This window comes from Rutidosis leptorrhynchoides, chromosome 4, assembly GCF_046630445.1.
Source record: "Rutidosis leptorrhynchoides isolate AG116_Rl617_1_P2 chromosome 4, CSIRO_AGI_Rlap_v1, whole genome shotgun sequence".
Classification (NCBI taxonomy): domain Eukaryota; kingdom Viridiplantae; phylum Streptophyta; class Magnoliopsida; order Asterales; family Asteraceae; genus Rutidosis; species Rutidosis leptorrhynchoides.
The window spans coordinates 480849982-480874865 of record NC_092336.1 but is presented as its reverse complement, the minus strand read 5'-3'; the positions used below and the strand labels follow the sequence as shown (position 1 = coordinate 480874865).

The 24884-nt window shown below is 34.7% G+C and overlaps 1 protein-coding gene and 1 long non-coding RNA gene across 4 annotated transcripts; both read right to left on the bottom strand.

The window, feature by feature from the left end:
• Positions 1-262: 262 nt before the first annotated feature.
• Positions 263-2481, bottom strand: LOC139844571 (uncharacterized). Of its 3 annotated transcripts, XR_011758011.1 has the most exons (3): positions 1809-2481; positions 1412-1495; positions 263-1292 (listed from the first exon to the last, which is right to left on the bottom strand). It is a non-coding gene; the product is annotated as an uncharacterized lncRNA (long non-coding RNA). The 3 variants fall into 3 exon arrangements; XR_011758010.1 differs by having other exon boundaries at positions 263-1495; positions 1582-2481; XR_011758009.1 differs by having other exon boundaries at positions 263-1495.
• Positions 2482-9939: 7458 nt separating this feature from the next.
• LOC139844566 (DNA N(6)-methyladenine demethylase ALKBH1A) lies at positions 9940-13084 on the bottom strand. Its single transcript, XM_071834791.1, has 7 exons — positions 12941-13084; positions 12665-12816; positions 11683-12035; positions 11096-11234; positions 10495-10561; positions 10270-10391; positions 9940-10192 (listed from the first exon to the last, which is right to left on the bottom strand). The coding sequence occupies exons 1-7, from the start codon at positions 13048-13050 to the stop codon at positions 10053-10055; spliced, it is 1083 nt and encodes a 360-aa protein (XP_071690892.1). The 5' UTR covers positions 13051-13084; the 3' UTR covers positions 9940-10052.
• Positions 13085-24884: the final 11800 nt, after the last annotated feature.

Here is a 24884-nt window from a genome sequence, read left to right as displayed (position 1 = left end):
CAGTTTAATTATATATATTATGTATTAAGTGAACCTAAATGTTAAAGTCATTTAGTTTAATGACCCGTGAAATCATTCAAGAAAAATATTTAAAATACATCTTCAAAATCGTAATTGAGTGTGTACTCAAATCGGTTAAGCCAGCACAACATAGCCAGCACACAGTTTCCTACTTCATAATCCATTAAAACAGAAAGTTCCTAGCTTCATCCCAAATATAAGCTCCATTTCGGTCAAAATTACAACATGATGAACACATTACTTTCCAAACCTAATGTATATGTATAATGCGATTTAAATTACAAACATCATTGTCATCTCAAAAAGTGTAATTCATTGAAAAGTAAATACAACACTATATACAAAACTTGAAGTGACAACAAAATTATTGTAGGCTTTTAAATACAACATTATATACAAAACTCTGTGTTCGTTCCCGGAAGACCATGACATTACGTACAGAAGTGTTACCCATTGACAACAGCTCCAGAAAAAGCAAGATATAGTGCAGCCAAGAAGAAAGTTATGGAACAAATGATGCTTCTAACTTTCAGTTTGAAAGATGTATTCGTATCGTATCTTGCACACTTAATTCACCCATTGAACTTGAACATTTAAAAAATAAAAAAACTACAGGTTATATTTTAAAATTTCTATGATAACAGCTACAAAACATGCAATTATGTTTAAGTACCAAATTCCACAACTACTCTAATAAAGTTTCATCTCCAAACTATATACTCATACGATTACCTTATATAGTTATCAAGTATAACAATTACATAAGTAAGATACAATAGGTCAAAAATGCTTCAAAGGGAAGATGTATCAAGATAGTAGTACAATAGTTAAGCAGCGCAAAAAACTATAGATAGTATTACCTTTAAACTAAACGGATCAACTCTCTGGAACAAAGTCTACAGGATGGCTTTCGGTATCCTCCGGTTTTGATGCATAATCGTATTTATGCTTTCTTGAATCGACAACAGTTTAGTGCTAAATAAAAAAAAATAGGTGACGGTGACAATAGATCATTAGAACTAAAAGACTCCGTAAAAAGTATTACTTACAGTAGACAAAAAAAAAATGTAGGATCATAAAACAATCAGTACATACATTCACATTAAGCAGTAGCTATCCAAAAACCCATGAGAAAAACTTAAATCTTCTGCATTTGTAAAGATACTTCATCAATCATAAAAGAATCATTTACTACTCGAGCTCTAGCTATATGTCGTTTCTGTTACTAATCTCCCTGCCTACATTTTGGACAAAAAAACCTCTTTTCCCACCTACGCAACATTAATAGTTGCATCAAGGGGCGTTGAAGATTCAATTGACAACACACCATTAGTTCAATAAAAAATTGTAGTGTCAACACAAAAAAAGCCATGTATAACAAAAATCATACCATGTTACTCTTTTTGTCTAAGACATTTCATCAAACACCTTCAAATGCACTAAAAACCCACCATTCAACGCTAACTTTGTGCACCTGCATATGACACAAATAAATAGTTACAACATCCATATCAGCTACATGCTTTATCTCAGTATGTGATTTAAATATTCAAAACCTACAATCCATGACAGTAGAGTTTGATTCATGGTTGCAAAACATCAATACTATAGATGCACCTATACCATTGGGAATCTCAAAAAATATTTTGCAACCATAACCATTAGGAATCGTAATATGTCTGCCAAATAAACTAAGTGACATGTAAACGGATTTACCAAAATTACCAGCAACTACATATAACTGTAAGAGTAAAAAAAAAAAAAATAAGAGAAGATATTTCGCAAACCTTCACTTTAACTCCATTGCTATGCCAACCATCTTGCAGCTTCTTCTACGCTTCATTATATTTACCTTGTTTTCCACATAAGACGTGCTATACTGAATCATAGCCACAAGAAAATTACATAAATTAGCTTTTGTACCTAAATATAATGACAACAACCATGTTTCCAAAATTACACAAATAAAATCGTAAACCACTAATCCTTCAAATGATTAATACAAACCCTAGAAATCAATAACCCACAAATCAGCAATCAAAGAGAACCATTCAAGATCTGAGAAACCCATTTCAAATACAAACAAAAAAACGTTAACTTGTATGCAAAAACAAAAACAAAATCGAAATCAACTATTAGATTCAAACTTAAGCCAAAATTTACAGCAAATAATAATGAAAAACTACCTGATCTCGATCTCAAACTACACCGATAACATCACCTTCTTACAGTTTCTTTCTGATTCTAGCGACACCAGTGACGGCGCAGACAACGACGATTGGTGAAACCGAGTAAGGAAGACAGGAATAGCAATGGAGATCTAGACGAAGATGAAATTGGTTGATAGGTTAGGGTTTTTGATGATAGCAGAGAGAATGGATTTTTTTTTTAAGAAAGAAAGAGATGAAGATGAAATAGCAGATGAAGAGAAGAAGGAGAAACCCTAGAAGCGTGCTTGTAATTTTGTGCCTCAAAAAATTGTGCGGTTTAAAAATCACGAGTGTTATAAAATATCTAGATTGGAGGTTAATTTTATTATTATTATATTTCTTGCATAGTAATATTTTATGCTATAAATAGACATGTATGATAGTCATTTAAGGTGTACCATTTCTCTTGAAATATCAATATCAATATTTCTTCTCTCTTTTTTCTCTATTTGTTCTTATAACCATTAAAGGTAGTTATAAGCCTACTGAATTATAACACATTATCAGCACGAAGTGCTCCGTATAATCAAGGTTTATCTAAGCAAGCACACGTCACTGATCAAGGTAAAAAATAATCTAACTCTTATTAACTTCACTAACATTTATATTTATGTTAAGTTATATATGGTCGGTTATACCGCCTGAATTATATTTTCTGTAATCTAACTCTTATTAACTTCACTAACATTTATATTTATGTTATTTAAGTTATATATGGTCGGTTATACCGCCTGAATTATATTTTCTGTAATCTAACTCTTATTAACTTCACTAACATTTATATTTATGTTAATAAGACCTCATGATTGTACGCAACACGTCATTTGACAACACGGTACTTTATGTACGCAACACGTCATTTGACAACACGGTACCATGGGTCGAGATTAATTCCGATCAATACGAATACGATGGGGTCTTTATATGTTATCTAACATTTATGATTACTTATGCAATTAATCATTATTTATTTCATGCATACTAATATTTATTCTTAAATTTATAATTTTAAAAGTTAAAATAAAAAAAAGTAGTTTGTATTTTTATTAAAAGTAAATCTTAAAAGTTAAAATAAGAAAAAGTAGTTTGTACTTTTATTAAAAGTAAATCTTAAAAGTTAAAATACAAAAAGTAGTTTGTATTTTTATTAAAAGTAAATCTTAAAAGTTAAAATAAGAAAAAGTAGTTTGTACTTTTATTAAAAGTAAATCTTAAAAGTTAAAATACAAAAAGTAGTTTGTATTTTTATTAAAAGTAAATCTTAAAAGTTAAAATAAGAAAAAGTAGTTTGTACTTTTATTAAAAGTAAATCTTAAAAGTTAAAATACAAAAAGTAGTTTGTATTTTTATTAAAAGTAAATCTTAAAAGTTAAAATAAAAAAAAAATAGTTTGTATTTTTATTAAAAATAAATCTTAAAAGTTAAAATAAAAAAAAGAATGGTAAAATGGAGTAGCTTTTTGTCAAAAATGAAGTATTGGAAATGAAGTGGTCTCCTTCTATAATAAAAAAATATATACTTTCATCAAATGAATTTTTTTTGTGGCCGACAATTCCAAACACGAGTCAGTGTTTAGTTTATCAAGAATATCTCTTGCTTTGGTGAAAGGTCACGATCACGATATCGGGTGTTGTGAAAGAATTAAAAATTGGTCAAGTGGCCTTTTTTTTAAAAAAACTAGAAAGTTTTTTTTTTAAACAAAAAGTTTTTTTTATATATTTATAATTTACGGGTAACGTAAAAAAAAGGAAGTTTTTTTTTAAAAAAAAAAAACAAAGAAAGTGTTTAAATGAGTTTTACAGAAAGGGGGAAAGCAAAGTAAAAAAAAAACTTTTTTTTTTCAAAACTTGTCAAATGTTTTGTTAAAAACGTGACCGTTGAAAAAAGGAGGTTGAATAATAAAACTTAAAAAACAAATTATTTTTTTTAAGAGTGTGCATCAAAATGGCCCGTTTAATAATGGGGAGTTAAAAAGATAGTCAAATTGTTTCAACGAACAAGGGTTCAATTGGATGTTTCTTAAAAAAAATAATCCAAATTTCCAGTTATTTGATTTTAAAAAAAAATTTCCGCGGGTACGGGTGATGGATCCAATGGATCCGCATCCACGACCCGCGGGTGCCATCCCTAATTGTGACGAGTACAAATCAACTAAAAGTCTAAAAGATAAATGCTCTTATAGGGACCAAATGTTCACAATAATTGCCTAAGCTAGATATGAAACAAATAGTTCATCAAAAAAAAAAAAAAAGTCGTCGTGCGTTTTCTGGATGATAGCCGAAATACACTTACAAAAGTAGGTCAGCCGTCAATTCTTTATGGCCATATCAACGTAGATCAACAAAATCATTTATGGTTTTGATAAAAGATTAATTGAAAATTAATTGTTTTTTGGTCTTGGATTCTCGGTAACAAAAGCAAAGGTTATTTTTGGTTGCCACAACAAACAAGACAGAGGTTGTTGACCTTTGTTGTTAAACATGGCACAAGTGAACAATAACAATAGATTATTGTTTTTTTTTTAAAAGAATAATGATGCGTTAATTTTATTGTATAAAATAAAATTAAAGAAAATGGTTTTCATTGATGACTATGAACAAACGCAAACAAAGTGTTTGTGGTATTTGGTGATTAAAAAAAAGTGCATCTAAAGCTTCTACTGAAAATAATATGCATCTGAAGCTTCTACTGAAAATTAATGTGCAAGGTACAACATATAACTATATGGTCAAATTCATTTGAGCCTTCGGAGTCACAAGTATATGATGTATATATATTACTCAATTAACAAAATAGTAAATCGAAATTAATTCATATGAATAGTAAAACGAAATTAATTAATTTACTATTCACATAAAAAGCGCATATGATAAAAAGCGCATATTATAAAAACGCATATGATAAAAAGCGCATATTATAAAAGCGCATATGATAAAAAGCGCATATGATGAAAAGCGCATCGCATATGATAAGCGCATATGATAAAAAGCGAATATGATGAAAAGCATAGCGTATATGATGAAAAGCGCATATGATTAAAAGCGCATATGGTGAAAAACACAGCGCATATGATTAAAAGCGTATATGGTGAAAAGGATATATGATGAAAAAGCACATATGGTGATTTATGAAAAAAAAAAACACATATGGTGATTAATGGAAAGCACATATGGTGATTAATGAAAAGTATATTGTGAAAAAGAATCACAAATGTTTCTTGAAAGAATTCAAGGTAAGATATATGAACCAATTCATCCATCATATGAACCATTTTGATATTTCATGGTTCTAATAGACGCATCTAGCGGATGGTCTCATATTTATATGTTATCAAGCCGTAATATGGCATTTGCAAAGTTTCTTGCACAAATTATTAAATTGAGAACACATTATTCTGATTACACCATTAAAAGGATGAGACTTGATAATGCTGGTGAGTTAACATCTCAAGCATTTAATGATCATTATATATCTACAGGGATTGTTATTGAACATCCAGTTGCTCATGTGCATACACAAAATTGGTTTAGCTAAATCAATAGATAAACGCTTGCAGCTAATAACTAGACAATTGATAATGAGTACAAATCTCTCAATATTTATATGTGAACATGTAAATTTACATGCTGCGACATTAATTCACATTATACCATGTGGAAGTCATAAATATTTTCACTTAATACTTGATTTTGGCCAAGAGCCAAATATTTTTCACCTTAGAACATTGGTTGTGCAGTGTATGTTCCAATTGTATCATCACAACACAATAAAATGGTTCTTCAAAGAAAGATGGTAATATATTTTGGATATAAAACATCTTCAATCATAAGATATATTGAACCCATGATGGGTGATGTTTTTACAGCACGTTTTGCTGATTGTCATTTTAATAAAACATTGTTCCCTAGATTAGGGGGAGAAAAAAAAATAAAAAATAAAATGATGCTTCATGATGTGAACATCAATTAAGGTATATTGAACTCGCACAAAAGAATGTGAAACGAAAGTTCAAAAATAATGCATATGAAAGAACTTGCAAATTAATTACTTTATGCATTTACAGATATAAAAAAAGTGACTAAATCATATATACCAGTGATAAATGCTCCAGCTCGAACTGAAATTCCAAAAGCTGACAATAATGTCACTGTTGAGTCTTTGCCACGCATCAAACGTGGAAGATCAATTGGTTCCGAAGATAAAAATCCTCGAAAAAGAAAATCAGCTAATAATGAGGTAAAAGAAAGTGTTCAAGAACAGCCACAAATCAATATTCCTTCTGCAGAGGATATTGATAAATGTAAATACTAAAATTGCGATAAATTATGCAATATTATGGAACTGAAATGAAATTAAAATCTCTATGAGATATTTTCATATAATGTTACAATGACATCATGAATAAAGATGATGATCTGGAACTAAAATCTGTCATTGAATATACAAAATGGACATGATTGAGCTCAATGGAAAGGGGCAATACGAGCTGAATTAGAATCGCTCGATAAAAGAAAAGTTTTCGGATCAATCGTTATCACTTTTAAAGATGTGAAACGTATGGGATACAAATGAATTTTTATCCGAAAAGAAATGTGCAAATGAAGTTACAAGGCAAAACTAGACTTGTAACTCAATATTTTCCACAAAGACCAGAAATGAATTAGGAGGAAAACTTATCCTCCTGTAATGGATACAATTACTTATTAGATACTTAATCAACCCGGTAGTTATTTAAATGCATCTCATGAATGTTGTTACTACTTATCTGTATGGATCACTTAATAGTGATATATATGAATATACCTAAAGGGTTAAGGTATCATAAGCATCTAATGTAAAACCCAAGGGAATATATTCCATTAAATCACAAAGATTTCTAAATGGGTTTATACAAATGGGACGTATGTGGTATAACCGATTAAATGACTACTTGATAAAAAAAAAAGGGTATAAATATAAACTTATTTTGCACGTATGTTTTATAAAAACAATGTTCGGATATGTGATCGTAGTTGTTTATGTCAATGTTCTTAACATCATATGAACAAATAAAGAAATCTATGAAATCATTCAACTTCTAAAGAATTATTTTGAAATGAAAGATCTTAAAAAAAAACTAAGTATTACCTTGGATTGCAAATTCAGCATATGCCTAATGGTTTACTTGTACATCAAACAACTTATACCGAAAAGATTTTAAAACATTTTTTTTAAAGACAAACTCATTGTTGTTAGATCACTCAATATTGACATTGATCTATTCCATCCCTGCGAAGATCATGAAAATCTTAACAGATCGGAAGTTCCATTTTTTTTAGTGCAATTGAGGTTCTTATGTATCTTATAGATTGTACAAGACCTGACATTTCTCTTGCAGTTAATTTGTTGGCAAGATTCAGCTCAAATGACAATGGAGCGGGATCAAACACATATTTTGATACCCTTGAGGAACTGCTTATTTAAAATTATTTTATTCTAACGCTTCAAAACAAGATTTGGTTGATTATGTATATGCAGGTCATTCATCAAATCCTCATAAAGATAAATCTCAAACTCGATATGTATTCTTAAATGGAGGTACCACAAAATCATGGCGTTCTTAAAATAAACACTTGTTGCAACATCATCAAATCATGACGAAGTGATTGTATTATACGAAACTACTCGAAAATGTGTTTGGTTGAGATCAATGACACAAATCATTAATGATTCTTGTGGACTAGAACGCTATAAAAGACCAACAACTATCTTCACCAATAACTATATATGAAGATAATGCAGCTTGCATAATACAAATGAAAGAAGAGTATCAAAAGTGACAGAACAAAATATAAATGTTGATGAGGCGCCAAAACCATAGACGATCTTAACGGTCATAAGTTTGATAGAAAAGAATGGTATGTTGGTAAGGCTCAGAAAAGACTACAAGAGAATAGGAATTGAAACAAGGGTTTGAGCAAACCATGAAGGAGACTGTAGACAAATCACAGGGGCTAAACTTGTACATAAAAGATTTAGATGATACAGTTTCAGATGAAAACCTCAGATTCTTCTCATATACTCAAGATCTCGTAAAAGACAACCAGATTAAAATGAGATACGTTCAATCAACAACTCTGCTGATCTTTATACCAAAGCACTGCCAACTGCTATTTTCAGAACACACGTTCATAATATTGACATGAGGCATGTTCAGAAGATGTAACAACTCAGACGTTGCCTACTTGAGGGGGAGTCAACTCTATGCTGCACTCTTTTTCCCTTAGCTAAAGTTTTATCCCAATGGGTTTTCTTTAGCAAGGTTTTTAACGAGGCAGTACTAGTTATTCTCTAATAAAATTGTCATCCAAGGGGGAGTGTTATAAAATATCTAGATTGGATGTTAATTTTATTATTATTATATTTCTTGCATAGTAATATTTTATGCTATAAATAGACATGTATGATAGCCATTTAAGGTGTACCATTTCTCTTGAAATATCAATATCAATATTTTTTCTCTCTTTTTTCTCTCTTTGTTCTTATAACCATTAAAGGTAGTTATAAGCCTACTGAATTATAACAATGCGTGTTTTTTTATAATTTATTTTTAATTATAAATAAAATTAATTAGTATAAATACAATTATGACATCATCTAGAGTGTCTAGATTTTTTTCTTTTTTATTTTAATTTTTTTTAACAAAGAAAATTGTTTTTTTATGATGTTATTATTTTAGCATTATAATAGAATCTATAGAAGATTACACAAGCTAATTTTAAACAAAGATTCTGCAAACCCTAAATTAACTAAGTACTAAAATTACTTGATTAAGTCAAAAGAAGGTTGTTGAGACGCAAATAATTATTAGTATTGAAGATGAAGAATAAACACTAGTGCTTAGTCGCTTATCTCTTAGTCACTTTTGATTTTGAATAATAAGAACGGGAACAAAAATCAAAACCTGCGTGTTTTTTAGAAGAAAAAGAATCCTTTTTGGGCCAAAATATTAATGGGGATTGAGTTTACTATTTTAATGGGTCATAAGCATTTTGGGTCGGGGTCAAAGTATGAAATTAAAAATTTTAACACTAAAATATGATGGGCCATAGGTGTCATATGACACCCCTTGACCCTTAAGTCATCCGCCCCTGCGTACATGTATAACAGTGTGAACGTGGAGATGGGTTTTAATGAGTCAAGCACTCGAGTATAGTAGCTTAACGTTGCACTCAAGTATAGTAGCTTAACGTTTAAATCTCCGGGCAGAGCTTAATAATAAACGAGCTGAGTTTTAGCTCGACCTAAAAATTTTAATGAGTGAAGCACTCGAGTATAATAGCTCGCGTGCATCCCGACTATCTTACACCTGAAGTTAGTCAGCTGCAATTGAAAGTCGGAAGAAGGATATATTTTAGCTAACCCAATAAGTCGAATCCAGACATAAATCAACAAACCAAGATGTAAATGTTTCGTATTCAACAGTTTCTGGGCTACTCGCAAAGCGAGTAGTCGTCCCAAGATAGTCGGCTCACAAAGCGAGTTGGAAACTCGGGTAAAAAAAAAAAAAAAAAAAAAATGTTGACTTTTAAGAACCACACTTCACTAACATAACTTTTTCAATTGAATACACTAGATCATTAAACTGTTACTAATAATAATCAGATGTATCCAATCAACAACTATAAATAAATCTGTGATTTTCAAAACCATATTTAACAGAAATTTTCACTTATAATCCAGCCCAAAATTAGAAATTTTGTTCTAGTACAAGAGCGAGCCGATGACAACAAACCTCGAAGCTATAACATTTTCAAGTGAAGACAACTAAGTGATCAGAATTCAGAAGACTTGTCTAATATTGATGTTAATTCTTGAAGTTTTTATGTAGTCCAAGTAACAAATATCATTTTCATCCGAGAGCCGCTTTTCTAATGCAGTGATTTCTGCATTTTCTGTATCAGTAAAAATCCGAGGCACACCTGTAAAATATAAAAAATCAAACTCTGAAGACGTAAATGAATTGAAAGATAAAAAATGAATACTTTTATTTACGGACCATGAAAACGCTCCCTTGCTTCACCAGACATTAGTACAATATCGCCACTGCGAAGGAACATAGCTAATGGTTGATCATTTCTGGACTTCCCTCCAAGAAGAAAAATAGCTTTGCATCCCAAACTAAATTCCGAAAACAAAATTAAGACTCAGTGTCAGTGTCAGGTCAAACATACATTAAAAATTGAAAATGATTTTGATGATGTAAGATACCACCAAGACACACCTCATGCTGACAATAGGTTTATTCCAATCTGCCTCCATATCATCAAGATGGCCACCCAACATATCACCTGAGAAACGAGTAGATTTATATACTGTTTCGAAGTGATTATGTAATCACGGCTCTAGTTATTGAGTCGAGAGCAAGCGTCGATTTATTGGCGACTTGACTAACTCTTAGAGCCTAAATTAAATTTCAGGCATGATTTAAAACCCACGGAAATTTGATTTTACCATTTTCATGGCGTCTCAACTTTATTTTTAATTTTATTCAATTTTTTTATAAATTTTTTCCTACCTATTGGCCGGAGGTCCACGCGGAAGCAATCTCTCTATTCGATGAATAGAGAGAGGGATGACTTTCTCTACTTTTGAGAGTTTTACTCTGGGTAGAGAAATGACTTGTCTTTATTCTCGGATAGGGGAAGGATTGTCTATATCTCACCTCCCCATACACCACTTATGTGGTTTTGGGTTTTGTTGTTGTTGTTGAAGTGATTATGTAATATTGATTAACAGAAAAAGATGTAAAACACAGTCTATGGATGTATTTATCTGTTTGAAGTTGACATAGATATGGATTATGGTTAATGCAGATATAATACCTGATCCAAAGTAATTAACAATTGCAGCTTCTGGTTTAAATTCTTCTCCAACCGGCATTGCGGGAGCAGCCATTTTCTTAGCTAGTTGACAAAGTGCATCCGGGATCTTGTTGTGAGGGAGTGAAACATTATAGCTCCTCTACATAAAGATACACGTTGACAAAGTTGAAAATTAATTACCAATGCTAATGGTGTTTCTAGGTAAAACTATGATATTTTTGAAATTGATGTTAATTAAATGAACTGGGGCAAAGAGTAAACACAGAAAGGCAGTACATTCGCAATCATCATGTGCAAAGGCATGTTCATGCATGAGCAGCGAACACGAAGGCCCGGTAGCACATTACAAGATAGCGTAGTTCATAATAAAGCCAGAGTCACACGAACAAAACAATTAAGATAATTTCACTCGAAAACGTCACTCCATGTAATTAGAAACCAGGCCTATGAATTTCAACAGAACTGGATTCTAACATCCACTGATAATTTCTTCTGCGAACTCTTTATTGCACTATGTATAAAGAAGTTCGATTTATTTCGAAAGATGTAAACAATTGTATAATTCGAAGGGTGATACGTTTCATTACCTTTGACCAATCAAATTGCAAACCGAGCGTACTCCATCTCAACTTCCGTAGCAATACAGATGCTGGTATCGATTTACAAGTCTTTCCACCTAATGATGAATCAAGTTCTTCAGAACAAGCCCACCTACGACTACAAACATTATCATTAACACCAGTCAAACTATCTCCACCAACTATTTTCTCCTCTTCAACTAACAGTTTTCTATCTTTTGCGGCATCAAATAAATCGTGCACGGCTCCATACATAGCATTGTGATTTGTTCTGTTTGGTGGCTGAGGGAAACTCACTAAACTTTCCTTAATCCATCTGCATTGTTCCTCAATACTCAATGCTGCAGCAATGAAGTAAAAACCTGCACTTGAAACCACATCATGATCACTTGCATGAATAATCACCTTAACCGCATAAACAATGAAACATTCATCTATATGCAACATATACGATAGATTCATCTTTTAATCTCTTCACCAAAATGCAACGAACTTTGATCAAATTCATCATTGTATAAAGTGATTAAATTTATTTCATCTTTTAATGTAGAATACACTTTTTTCCGTTAACCTAACCTGCTAAGTCACCTTTGACCTAACCTGAAATTAGAGGTACATGACATACTTCGATAATAGAATAAAATGTTGTTTTAATAAAAGGTAAAAAGTATTGATCATGAGATACAATGACAAATTAACCACACATACTTGCCTGAGTGGCCACTGAGTTGCCCGATGACGCACCCCGCCCGGGTTCGAATCTTGGCAAAGTCATTTCGTTCAAAAAGGGAGTGTGACCAGAGAGTGCGCCTTGTGCGCTATTCACCCCGGGACCAGGTCTCGCGCTCAGAGGCTTGATCACCCGAGGTTTACCCTCTATGGGGTAGTCAATGTACTCGTTCATAGGTTCGTAGGGTGTTTTCTCGCTATGAACCTATGAACGAGTACATAAATCACAATTCACTATATCATTATATATTTATATACATACCAGGGCAATCAACTAAGCAAAATACAGGCCTATCGAAGTTACATTCGAGCTTCGAAACACCAATCGGAAGCTCTCCGTCACTAGCATACGATTCCAAAATAGATTTAAAATCAATAACCTCTGATAAATCTACTGGTATCGGTAGCTTCTTCCTAAAATCAAGCAAAAAATTGCACCAAATTTAAACATCAATTAAATAATAAGTAATAACTAATAACTAAGAATAATAAAAAGAAGTAGCATATTAATATCAAAATTAATTACTTAATTTCTTACTTTTTTGACGATTTAGCATTGGTATTGTAATACAGTTTGTACTGTTTCTCCGTTTTCCGAAAGGCGGTTCGCTCGGCATCGTCGTCTTTTACACTATCTGATCTGTACATTTGAGGTATAATTGAATTTGAATTGAACAAAAAAAAATTATTTATGGATCACGAAATTAGGGTTTATGAGTTTATAGAAATTGGGTATCCCCGGCTCCAATTGCATTTATCCAAATATGCCCTTAAAACATAGTTAAAGGGTAATTTTGTCTTTTCAGTTCCTACATAAACCAAATATGTAGAAAACAAACTTCCTGCAAAGCCTCTGCACCATCCTTTGGCGCCAAAGGTTGTTATAAACAGTTAAAAACATTTCATTCAATTAAATTTTAAACGAATCTGGTAAAAATGGCTCTTAGGGCGGTGATTGAAGCTTTGATTCAAAGGGATTCATGGCGATCCTTTTCTTTGTTATGCAGCCAACAGAATTGTCGAAAATGTATTTCAAGTTCGAAATGTTGGTGTAGAAGTATTACAAACGTTAGATATTTCTGCTCAGGAAGACGGAATGATTCCAAAGGAAGCTCTTGTGATGAAAATATATCATCATCGCATTCTTTTGTTAACGATAGTTTAAAGGAACCGCTTCGAAAAGAAAATTTGACAATTGCAGGTCCTATGATAATTTGATACTTCTTTTTTTACCATTAGGTCTATGATAGTTACGGTTATACGTTGGTGTTAATCTAGCCTATTAATATCTTATACTTGACACTAATATTATCAATTTAAAAAAAAATTATGAGATGCAAAATTCTAACTCGTTAGATTCAACTATTCGTTAATTTGATTAGTCATTCTAGCAATTACACACGAATAACATCAATAAACTAGTAACAAAATAGATTTTTTTTTAACGACGATTTTTTTGACATAAGTAGATCATTAATTTCAACGACCCTCATCATTTGCACGTAACACACACGTTCTGGCGGTAACCTGAACCCGATCGACAGTACCCGGGAACACATCCATTCGGGCAGTGGTTCCGGGTAGAGGTCCGTGAACGAATCCGGTAATACCTCCCTATAGAGTCAATGTATACCACCATTATTGGTGTTCAATTGATTTAAAGAAAATCATGTCATCCCTAAGAATCTAACCCATGACCTCTCCCTATTCCATGACACAAAGTACATGGGGAGAACCGTTGGGCTATGCCCGCAAGTTCACTAATAACATAATAGATAGTTGTGAGTATTATGTATATGTCCCTAAAAACATGTTGATACTCACTGTTGAGTTTGATTGATTATAGACGCTTCAAAGTCCGAAAGGGAAGTTGGAAAAACCACAAATATGATTTTTGGAAGTACTGTGATCGATGGTTCAACCGGTGAGTGGCTCACACTTAATCAAAAGGTATTGATTGTTAACCAGTTTTTTTTTTTTAGTATACACAAAACCTTCCATCCGAAACTAGTTGCACTAATGTAATAGGTAACCTAACAATATTTAAAACAAGGGGAGATGATAAATTCACTTATACTCTTGTTAAATCTACTCACAATCATGTTTAATATGTATGTACAGTGCAAGTGTCTAATGCATGATATGAGTGGATTTATCATATAATATCATTAATCGATTAACTAATTAGCATCCTTCCTAAGTTAAATGGCATTGTTCTTAGTTAGTTAATGTGCATTTTAATTTTTAGGAAATATAAGTGGTTTGATGTATGTATTTTAAAAGGTTTAGTTTTAAAAACCTTAGCCGGTAGACGTCAGACAATCACGAGCCTGATGGGAAAATAATCACAACGGGCAATCTACAAAGCGGAAACAAACCCGTTTGACAAGCATTTCCCGACCCGTATGAACCCGTGAGGAAACTAACAAACAAGCTATATCAAAACCAACCCAAATCAGTCCCCAAATCTGTTCCAAATCAGTAGCAAAACAATAATCAAGCACACACTAAAACACGAGACTTTTTACGTGGAAAACCCCTCAAAACCGAGAGTAAAAACCACGGGACTCGTAAGCCACTTAAATTCCACTATCATCAACAAAGAGAGCAATACAATAATCCTTCTCTAGATCAACTAGAGGTATACAACATCATCATACTCTTGAACAACAATAATCAACAAGTATATGAAACAATTAAAGACAAAAGAAGAATTTCATCACCCAAAATTCTGCTACTGTTCGACCTGCTGTAACTCGAGCTACAGACCACTTGAGACGAATTCAACGGTTGAAAATGTTGGCACTGATGTCAGGAAGACACAGCCCAAAAATGAAGAAGATTCAACGGTCGGATCTCCGGGGATCGAAGGTTTTCTGGCCTGCTGTCACTGTAGACGGGAATTGGGGTTTCACACAATTTCTTGATCTATCTCTCTGCACTCTTTTGTGAATACAGCTGCACAACTTCAAATTAAAGATGCCCTTTGATGGTTGACCAAGTCAAACAATCAATTGGGCTTAATTTGTTGGGCTTGGGCTAACCACATAATTGGAAACCAAATAAAAAACCCAACAAATCTCCCCCTTTCCAATTATGAGGAAGGGATCGCCATCCCGGCGATCGAGCAACATACCTTAAGCTTCTCACTTGCTAAAGCCTTTGTGAACATGTCGGAACCATTATCATCGGTATGAACTTTATCAAGTTCAAACGAACCATCTTCAAGACGTTCTCTAATCCAATGATACCGCACATCTATATGTTTTGTCCGCTTATGATACATAGAATTTCTAGCCAAATGAATCGCACTCTCATTATCACAAAGAACCACATATCGTGATTGCTTAAACCAAGATCTTGTAGAAACCTTTTCATCCACAATAGTTCTTTGCACGCTTCTTTTGCTGCCATATACTCAGCCTCGGTTGTAGACAATGCAACACACTTTTGTAACCTTGATTGCCATGAAACTGCTCCCCATGCGAAAGTCATCAAATATCCAGAAGTGGATTTCATGTTATCTTTGTTTCCTGCCATATCTGAGTCTGTATAACCAACAAGCACCGGCTCTCCATTTTCGAATGTGATACCTAACTTTGAAGTACCTCGTAAGTATCTCATAATCCATTTAACCGCTTCCCAATGCTTCTTACCCGAATTTGACATAAACCGACTAACAACACTTACCGCATGAGCTATATCTGGCCCAGTACACACCATAGCATACATCAAGCTACCAACTACTGACGCATATGGAACTATATCCATCTCCTCAACATCCTCCTTTGAAGTAGGACAATCTCTTTCTGTTAGCTTAAAGTTGTTTGTAAGAGGGGAACTAACCACTTTAGCGTTCTTCATGTTGAATCTACTTAGCACCTTTTCAATGTATTGCTCTTGTGATATATGTAACGTCTTAGCACCTCTATCTCTAGAAATCCGAATGCCAAGAATCTGTTTTGCTGGCCCCAAGTCTTTCATAGCAAAAGACTTGCTCAATTCTCGCTTCAACTGCGCAATTCTTTTAATATTTTTACCAACAATTAACATATCATCAACGTATAACAACAATATGATGAAATCATCATCACCAAACCTCTGAAAGAAAACACAATGATCTGAAGTTGTCTTTCGGTAGCCTTGCTTTCCTATAACCGACTCAAACTTCTTATACCACTGTCTCGGTGCTTGCTTCAACCCATATAAACTTTTCTGAAGTCTACAAACATAATTTTCTTTACCCTTAACCCGAAAACCTTCAGGTTGCATCATGTAGATTTCCTTATCCAAATCACCGTGAAGAAAAGCAGTCTTGACATCCATCTGTTCAACCTCAAGATCAAGACTAGCAGCTAATCCAAGAACCACTTGAATAGATCCCATCTTCACAACCGGTGTGAAAATCTCATCAAAATCAATACCCTTTTTCTGGCTGAATCCTTTAACGACTAACCTAGCTTTGTACCTTGGTTGTGAAGTAAGCTCATCTGTCTTCACTTTGAATACCCATTTGTTTCTCAAAGCTCTCTTGCCTTTAGGTAACTTCACCAGCTCATAAGTATTGTTCTCATGCAAGGAATTCATCTCATCTTGCATAGCTTCACCCCACTCTTTCTTATGCTCATCTTTCATTGCTTCTGAATAACATTCTGGCTCTCCCCCATCAGTAACTAATACATACTCATCAGCAGAATATCTAACAGAAGGATGACGGTCTCGGGTAGACCACCTAAGTGGGACAAATGGGGGCACATCTGGTACTGGAATCTCTACCTGCTCCGGAGCATAATCATCATCAGTACCATGGTCATCATTATGAACATCATCTCCAACATGTTGTGGAGTAACTGGATCCAAATCAACAAGATCAGCACTAGTTTGAGGAATTGAATCTGTCTTCTCAACATCTTTTAACATCTGATCTTCTGTAAAAAAACAACATCTCGGCTTCGTACAAGTTTCTTCTGAACTGGATCATATAACCTGTACCCAAAATCATCTTCACCATAGCCGAGGAATACACATGGCTTAGTCTTCATATCAAGCTTTGACCTCTCATCTTTGGGAACATGAACAAAAGCTTTACATCCAAAAACTCGTAAATGATGGTAAGAAACATCTTTGCCGCTCCAAACCCTGTTAGGAACATCAAAACGCAAAGGAACACAAGGGGTTAGATTAATAATATGAACTGCCGTATTTAAAGCCTCACCCCAAAAGGAATCGGACAACCCTGCATGTGAAAGTAAACATCTAACTCTCTCAACCAAAGTTCTGTTCATCCTCTCTGCTAAGCCATTCAACTGAGGTGTCTTTGGTGGAGTCTTTTGATGCCGAATACCATTCTCCTTACAGTAAGCATCAAATCTGCCAATGTATTCACCGCCATTATCAGTCCGAATACACTTGAGTTTCTTTCTCGTTTGCCTTTCAACTAGTATATGAAATTCTTTAAACTTTTGAAATACTTGATCCTTTGACTTTAAGGTATAAACCCACACCTTCCTGGAATGATCATCGATGAATGTAACAAAGTAGGAACATCCACCAAGTGTCCTAGTCTTCATAGGCCCACAAACATCCGAATGAACTAGATCAAGTACGTTCTCCATTCGAAAAGGAGAATGACTCTTAAACGCAACTCTGGTCTGTTTCCCTGCCAAACAGTGAGAACACTTACTCAAATCAATACCACTAACACCCGACAACACATTCTTCTTGAACAAGATAGACATCCCTTTTCACTCATGTGGCCAAGTCTTTTATGCCCCAACTCAGTAGAATCAACATTGTCCACTGCGTTAACAATGTTCTGGATGATCTTCGGACGCGTGATGTATGATCTTGAGTCTTTCTTGCCTCTTCCCACTATTATAGAACCAAGAGTTAGTTTCCAAATACCATTACCAAAACCGTTATAATAACCATCATCATCAAGAATGCCTGTTGAAATAACATTAAGTCTCATATCCGAAACATGTTTTACATTATGCAAAACTAACTCCATTCCCGTGTCAAATTTCAAACAAACATCTCCAATACCAACGATCTTTGATAACCCGGCATTACCCATCCTAGCAAATCCATAGTCACCTGGAGTGTAAGATGAGAAGTGATCTCTACAAATTGCAACATGACATGTAGCACCACTATCAACAATCCAACTCGTGTCATCATGAGTAAGATTGATCATATCATAATCAATACAAACAAAGAAATCATCTGTGATAGCGTTAACTTCAACCTTATCATCATCACCACCATCACTTTTCTTTTGTTTATTCTTGTCATATGCCTTTTTCTTCTCATTCTTCAACTTTGGACAATACCACTTTGTGTGCCCCTTTTCATGACAATTATAACACTTAACGTTAGCAAATTTGCCTTTGCGTGAGCTGCTACGATGATTGTTTCTTTTACCCTGACCTCTACTATGACTTCTCCCCCGCGTTTCTGTGACCAAGATATCTGACTGTGAAGAGGAACCTTGTGACTTTCTTCTCATCTCTTCATTCAAAATACTACCCTTAGCCAATTCCATGGTGATAGTACCATTCGGTGCAGAGTTGGACAAAGATGTCCTAAAAGTCTCCCAAGAGTCCGGTAATGTACCAAGTAACCAGAGACCCTGAATTTCATCTTCAAACTTGATACCCATACCTGCAAGCTGATTTATAATACCCTGATATGCATTTAGGTGATCTGTAATAGGAGTCCCATCATGATACTTCAAAGCCATCATCTGCTTAATTAAGAACAACTTGTTATTCCCAGTCTTTCGTTCATATAATTGCTCAAGCTTTTTCCATGAGGCTTTAGCATCAGTCTCCCCAGTAATATGATTCACAACATTATCATCAACCCACTGCCGAATATACCCACATACTTGTCTATGCAAAATTTTCCATTGAGCATCAGATTTTTCCTCAGGTTTATCCTCAGTAAAAACAGGCAAATAATAATCTTTCACATAAAGAAGATCCTCCATTTTACCTTTCCAAACATGATAATTTGAACCATTTAAACTAATCATTTTACTTGTATTAGCTTCCATCTTTCACACAAGTCAAATCAAATAACCTAGCTCTTGATACCAATTTGATGGGAAAATAATCACAACGGGCAATCTACAAAGCGGAAACAAACCCGTTTGACAAGCATTTCCCGACCCGTATGAACCCGTGAGAAAACTAACAAACAAGCTATATCAAAACCAACCCAAATCAGTCCCCAAATCTGTTCCAAATCAGTAGCAAAACAATAATCAAGCACACACTAAAACACGAGACTTTTTACGTGGAAAACCTCTCAAAATCGAGAGTAAAAACCACGGGACTCGTAAGCCACTTAAATTTCACTATCATCAACAAAGAGAACAATACAATAATCCTTCTCTAGATCAACTAGAGGTATACAACATCATCATACTCTTGAACAACAATAATCAACAAGTATATGAAACAATTAAAGACAAAAGAAGAATTTCATCACCCAAAATTCTGCTACTGTTCGACCTACTGTAACTCGAGCTACAAACCACTTGAGACGAATTCAATGGTTGAAAATGTTGGCACTGATGTCAGGAAGACACAGCCCAAAAATGAAGAAGATTCAACGGTCGGATCTCCGGGGATCGAAGGTTTTCTGGCCTGCTGTCACTGTAGACGGGAATTGGGGTTTCACACAATTTCTTGATCTATCTCTCTGCACTCTTTTGTGAATACAGCTGCACAACTTCAAATTAAAGATGCCCTTTGATGGTTGACCAAGTCAAACAATCAATTGGGCTTAATTTGTTGGGCTTGGGCTAACCACATAATTGGAAACCAAATAAAAAACCCAACAGAGCCAGACAGTCACACGTGACATTAGGGGACATTGTTTGGGAACAGATTCGAACCCCGGACCATTTATTGCATTAGTCCCAATGCCCTAAACCAAACATACTACACACTTGACAGGTAAATGCCTATCCAAGTGTTCGAAAGTTTACAGCAATTGGGACTGGAGGTGATGATTTTGTGAAATCCATGGTAGTTGCTGTGGAATCGATCATACAACATTCGATCCCACATGGTGATGTGAAGCAAAGAGTTTCGTCAGGTGGGAAATATGTTTCGGTGAACATTGGACCTGTTCGTGTCATTTCTAGTGAACATGTTATCTTTCTTTATATATCTATATATTTATCCTACTCTTTTTGTTATATATACATGGGAAAACATATAGCAATGTAGTGTCCAAAGTGAGAGTAAATCATGATGACATGAAAAAATTAATAATTTCTTACAGGTGCAGGCTGTATATAGTGCTATGAGGAGTGATGTTCGAATGAAATTCTTCCTATAACATACATCACTTGAAAACGATGAACACATATACAAGATAAATATAACTACGAAAGTATTGTAAATGTATATAATGCTGATTACGTCGAGTAGTTATTGAACTGCATGTGTTTTTGTATATTTCATCTGAAATGGAATAAGTGACTAATCATTTCTTGTTGTGTATGCAAATTTGTTCTAAAGTTGTACCATAAATTGCTTAATTATGAGTCAAAATTAGCATTTTGCTTGGGTCCAAAGGCTTACCGCCTTATTATTAAGTGTTCTCGTTATCATTTTGATTAGATAATATATGGTTGTTTGACTCATCTTTGTTTGCTTGTTTCGCATCATTTTCAAGTTTGAAAACTCTCTATTGCTTAAACGTAGTGCATTTGTACACTCGATGTGATATAAGACAAAAAAAAAACAAATACTATACACAGAGAGACGAAGCCAAGATTTACGGATAAGGGTGACATTTCTCGAAAATTATATATATATATCAATATAAAGATTAGGGGATGTTAGAATTTATTGTTGGGTTTTTTATTTGGTTTCCAATTATGTGGTTAGCCCAAGCCCAACAAATTAAACCCAATTGATTGTTTGACTTGGTCAACCATCAAAGGGCATCTTTAATTTGAAGTTGTGCAGCTGTATTCACAAAAGAGTGCAGAGAGATAGATCAAGAAATTGTGTGAAACCCCAATTCCCGTCTACAGTGACAGCAGGCCAGAAAACCTTCGATCCCCGGAGATCCGACCGTTGAATCTTCTTCATTTTTGGGCTGTGTCTTCCTGACATCAGTGCCAACATTTTTAACCGTTGAATTCATCTCAAGTGGTCTGTAGCTCGAGTTACAGCAGGTCGAACAGTAGCAGAATTTTGGGTGATGAAATTCTTCTTTTGTCTTTAATTGTTTCATATACTTGTTGATTATTGTTGTTCAAGAGTATGATGATGTTGTATACCTCTAGTTGATCTAGAGAAGGATTATTGTATTGCTCTCTTTGTTGATGATAGTGGAATTTAAGTGGCTTACGACTCCCGTGGTTTTTACTCTCGGTTTTGAGGGGTTTTCCACGTAAAAAGTCTCGTGTTTTAGTGTGTGCTTGATTATTGTTTTGCTACTGATTTGGAACAGATTTGGGGACTGATTTGGGTTGGATTTGATATAGCTTGTTTGTTAGTTTCCTCACGGGTTCATACGGGTCGGAAAAGTATTGGTCAAACGGGTTTGTTTCCGCTTTGTAGATTGTCCGTTGTGACTATTTTTCCATCAAATTGGTATCAGAGCTAGGTTATTTGATTTGACTTGTGTGAAAGATGGAAGCTAATACAAGTAAAATGATTAGTTTAAATGGTTCAAATTATCATGTTTGGAAAGGCAAGATGGAGGATCTTCTTTATGTGAAAGATTATTATTTGCCTGTTTTTACTGAGGATAAACATGAGGAAAAATCTGATGCTCAATGGAAAAATTTGCATAGACAAGTATGTGAGTATATTCAGCAGTGGGTTGATGATAATGTTGTGAATCATATTACTGGGGAGACTGATGCTAAAGGCTTATGGAAAAAGCTTGAGCAGTTATATGAGCGAAAGACTGGGAATAACAAGTTGTTCTTAATTAAGCAGATGATGGCTTTGAAGTATCATGATGGGACTCCTATTACAGATCACCTAAATGCATATCAGGGTATTATAAATCAGCTTGCAGGTATGGGTATCAAGTTTGAGGATGAGATTCAGGGTCTCTGGTTACTTGGTACATTACCGGACTCTTGGGAGACTTTTAGGACATCTTTGTCAAACTCTGCACCGAATGGTACTATCACCATGGAATTGGCTAAGGGTAGTATTTTGAATGAAGAGATGAGAAGAAAGTCATAAGGTTCCTCTTCACAGTCATATATCTTGGTCACAGAAACGCGAGGGAGAAGTCATAGTAGAGGTCAGGGTAAAAGAGACAATCATCGTAGCAGCTCACGCAAAGGTAAATTTGCTAATGTTGAGTGTTATAATTGTCATGAAAAGGGGCACACAAAGTGGTATTGTCCAAAGTTGAAGAATGAGAAGAAAAAGGCATATGATAAGAATAAACAAAAGAAAAGTGATGGTGGTGATGATGATAAGGTTGAAGTTAACGCTATCACAGATGAGTTCTTTGTTTGTATTGATTATGATATGATCAATCTTACTCATGATGACACGAGTTGGATTGTTGATAGTGGTGCTACATGTCATGTTGCAATTTGTAGAGATCACTTCTCATCTTACACTCCAGGTGACTATGGATTTGCTAGGATGGGTAATGCCGGGTTATCAAAGATCGTTGGTATTGGAGATGTTTGTTTGAAATTTGATTCGGAAATGGAGAGCCGGTGCTTGTTGGTTATACAGACTCAGATATGGCAGGAAACAAAGATAACATGAAATCCACTTCTGGATATTTGATGACTTTCGCAGGGGGAGCAGTTTCATGGCAATCAAGGTTACAAAAGTGTGTTGCATTGTCTACAACCGAGGCTGAGTATATGGCAGCAACAGAAGCGTGCAAAGAACTATTGTGGATGAAAAGGTTTCTACAAGATCTTGGGTTTAAGCAATCACGATATGTGGTTCTTTGTGATAATGAGAGTGCGATTCATTTGGCTAGAAATTCTATGTATCATAAGCGGACAAAACATATAGATGTGCGGTATCATTGGATTAGAGAACGTCTTGAAGATGGTTCGTTTGAACTTGATAAAGTTCATACCGATGATAATGGTTCCGACATGTTCACAAAGGCTTTAGCAAGTGAGAAGCTTAAGGTATGTTGCTCGATCGCCGGGATGGCGATCCCTTCCTCATAATTGGAAAGGGGGAGATTTGTTGGGTTTTTTATTTGGTTTCCAATTATGTGGTTAGCCCAAGCCCAACAAATTAAGCCCAATTGATTGTTTGACTTGGTCAACCATCAAAGGGCATCTTTAATTTGAAGTTGTGCAGCTGTATTCACAAAAGAGTGCAGAGAGATAGATCAAGAAATTGTGTGAAACCCCAATTCCCGTCTACAGTGACAGCAGGCCAGAAAACCTTCGATCCCCGGAGATCCGACCGTTGAATCTTCTTCATTTTTAGGCTGTGTCTTCCTGACATCAGTGCCAACATTTTCAACCGTTGAATTCGTCTCAAGTGGTCTGTAGCTCGAGTTACAGCAGGTCGAACAGTAGCAGAATTTTGGGTGATGAAATTCTTCTTTTGTCTTTAATTGTTTCATATACTTGTTGATTATTGTTGTTCAAGAGTATGATGATGTTGTATACCTCTAGTTGATCTAGAGAAGGATTATTGTATTGCTCTCTTTGTTGATGATAGTGGAATTTAAGTGGCTTACGAGTCCCGTGGTTTTTACTCTCGGTTTTGAGGAGTTTTCCACGTAAAAAGTCTCGTGTTTTAGTGTGTGCTTGATTATTGTTTTGCTACTGATTTGGAACAGATTTGGGGACTGATTTGGGTTGGATTTGATATAGCTTGTTTGTTAGTTTCCTCACGGGTTCATGCGGGTCGGAAAAGTATTGGTCAAACGGGTTTGTTTCCGCTTTGTAGATTGTCCGTTGTGACTATTTTTCCATCATTTATAATTAGGGGATGGTCATTAATTTACAATTTTTAATACATTATAATAGGCATATATTTGAAGAGTTATGGGTGGCAAAGCATCCACATACATCTCCCCGTCTGCGCCTCCGTGTATTTAACCTCTTGTTAGTTTGTAAAAAGTTTTTGAATGTTATGGTCTTTTGAAGTTTACAAAAGAAAGTATAAGGGAATAAGTTATTACCACCGAGGCATTGCCTGAGTGGTACCAAGCCTTTGGACTGTGGATCCGCATTCTCTCATCGCGATTGGTGCGGGTTCGATTTCAAGGGAGGAGGTTTACCGCATATTATGTATACACAGTCATCCTATGGTGCTGTGGTCCCTACGACTTTGCTACTGGCAGGTGTAGGTATATAATAAAATCGAACCGGTTCACGTAAGTGCGAAGATTCGAGAGCGGGTTCTTTCTAGCGTGTGTGGGAGACTAACCATCTAACTAGCCGTTAAAAAAAAAAAAAAAAGAAGGGAATAAGTTATTAGATGCCATTGTAACAAAACTCC

Bases quoted from the DNA above. Each gene is read 5' to 3' on its own strand.
- LOC139844566 (XM_071834791.1), bottom strand. From the start codon at position 13,050: ATGTACAGATCAGATAGTGTAAAAGACGACGATGCCGAGCGAACCGCC. The intron at 12,036-12,664 runs GTATGTATATAA...TTTCAAGTGCAG, and splicing joins TTGCTTAGTTGATTGCCCTG to GTTTTTACTTCATTGCTGCA. The intron at 10,392-10,494 runs GTGTGTCTTGGT...TTCGGAATTTAG, and splicing joins AAACCTATTGTCAGCATGAG to TTTGGGATGCAAAGCTATTT.